The sequence below is a fragment of the Bison bison genome, unplaced genomic scaffold, assembly GCF_000754665.1.
Source record: "Bison bison bison isolate TAMUID 2011002044 unplaced genomic scaffold, Bison_UMD1.0 scf7180017864527, whole genome shotgun sequence".
Classification (NCBI taxonomy): domain Eukaryota; kingdom Metazoa; phylum Chordata; class Mammalia; order Artiodactyla; family Bovidae; genus Bison; species Bison bison.
Window position 1 is genome coordinate 14,956,329 of NW_011495078.1, and position 1,669 is coordinate 14,957,997.

The 1,669-nt window shown below is 45.2% G+C and overlaps 1 protein-coding gene across 1 annotated transcript in view; it reads left to right on the plus strand.

The window, feature by feature from the left end:
* The window catches only part of LOC104982228 (multidrug resistance-associated protein 4-like), an 84,877-nt gene extending 84,467 nt beyond the window's left edge, over positions 1–410 (plus strand). Inside the window, exons 14-15 of the mRNA XM_010831563.1 lie at positions 37–234; positions 333–410. Coding sequence (XP_010829865.1) covers positions 37–234; positions 333–410 — 276 coding nt within the window. The remainder of the gene's footprint in view (positions 1–36; positions 235–332) is intronic.
* The last annotated feature ends 1,259 nt before the right edge of the window (positions 411–1,669 follow it).

Below are 1,669 nucleotides of genomic sequence, written 5' to 3' on the forward strand. Positions count from 1 at the left end.
TCCCCTCAATTTTTTTTTTTTTTTTTTAAATTTCAGGGCAAAACGGTGAAAAGGGGGACTTACTCTGAGTTCCTGAAATCCGGGGTAGATATTTTTTCCCTTTTTGAGAAGGAGAATGAGCAGTCTGAACCATCTCCAATTCCAGGAACTCCCACTCTGATCTCCGAGTCTTTGGGTCAGTCTCTACAGTCTCCCAGACCCTCGTTGAAAGATGTGGCTCCAGAAGACCAAGATGTGAGTTTCTCATCCTGCAGTGTGCCCGCGTCTGTGTGCTCTTGGTGGCCTTGTGGACCTTCAGTCTGCTCTGCTCCTGATTCTTCATTTGTCCCCAGGTAGACCCTAAGGTTTCAAAAGTATTGTTCCATGGAATTGGTATGAAGGAAGAAAGCCTGCTTGGAGCTCTCCTTTGAGTGTAGGATGGAGGATCTTATGGAGATCAGTAGTGGGTGCACTGCTGTGAATTTCGGGGTATATGTGCCTCACACTGATTGATAACTCTTCAGTTTACCTTAGTTACGTACTACTTGCTCTGAAGGTCCCTGGCTTCCCTTATGCACCCAGAGGCTTAATGTTAAGAACCCCTTAGACTGAGTCCTGCTGTGACTACATTAAGTCGGCTGCTGCTGCTGCTAAGTTGCTTCAGTTGTGTCCGACTCTGTGTGACCCCATGGACGGCAGCCCACCAGGCCCCGCAGTCCCTGGGGTTCTCCAGGCAAGAACACTGGAGTGGGTAGCCATGTCCTCCTCCAATGCATGAAAGTGAAATGTGAAAGTGAAGTCGCTCAGTCGTGCCCGACTCTGAGCGACCCCATGGACTGCAGCCTACCAGGCTCCTCCATCCGTGGGATTTTCCAGGCAAGAGTATTGGAGTGGGGTGCCATTGCCTTCTCCATTAAATTGGCTACTTTCCCTGTATGTTGGAATGTTCTGGCACTGCAGATGACTGATAATATTATTTTGTCAGAAGGTTTGTCATAAATCAGAGGTAGTGTGTTCAAAGGCCCTGATACATGGTAGACACTCTGGAGTTAGTTCCCATCCTCCTTTCTTACCAGTCAAGACCGACCACATCTTATTGATCTTGAATCACAGTGGCCAGCATAGAGCCAAGGATATCCGTGGCTCCAGTGACTCTATAATGCATTTTAAGTCCTCCAATCAGAAATTCAGAAATGCACTAGATCTCCCTTAAAAACATACACAGATATTCTTTTATATCCAAACCCAAGAGCCTGGATGATTCTGATAAGTGTTCGGATTGGTCTCTCACATTCCACACTCAGGAATCACTCTCTGAAATTTAGGAACCAAATAGATTCAGATCTTATGCTTGTCATGTGCTGTCCAAACTCATATTACTCCAACTCTCTCTGTCAACTCAGTTTACTGTGTTTGGCCAGTATTTTGAGACCCAAGTATGTTTTATATTTTTATTATTGAGTGACACAAGTCATATAGCAGGATACATCAGCTCCATATCATTTTGTGTATTATTTTAGAGCAAGCTTCTGCATTTATACATTAATTGATTGTGTTATGCATGTGCTATGGACTTCCTTGGTGGCTCAGACAGTAAAGCGTCTGTTTACAATGCGGGAGACCTGGGTTCAATCCCTGGGTCAGGAAGATCCCCTAGAGAAGGAAATGGCAATCCACTCCAGTACTATTG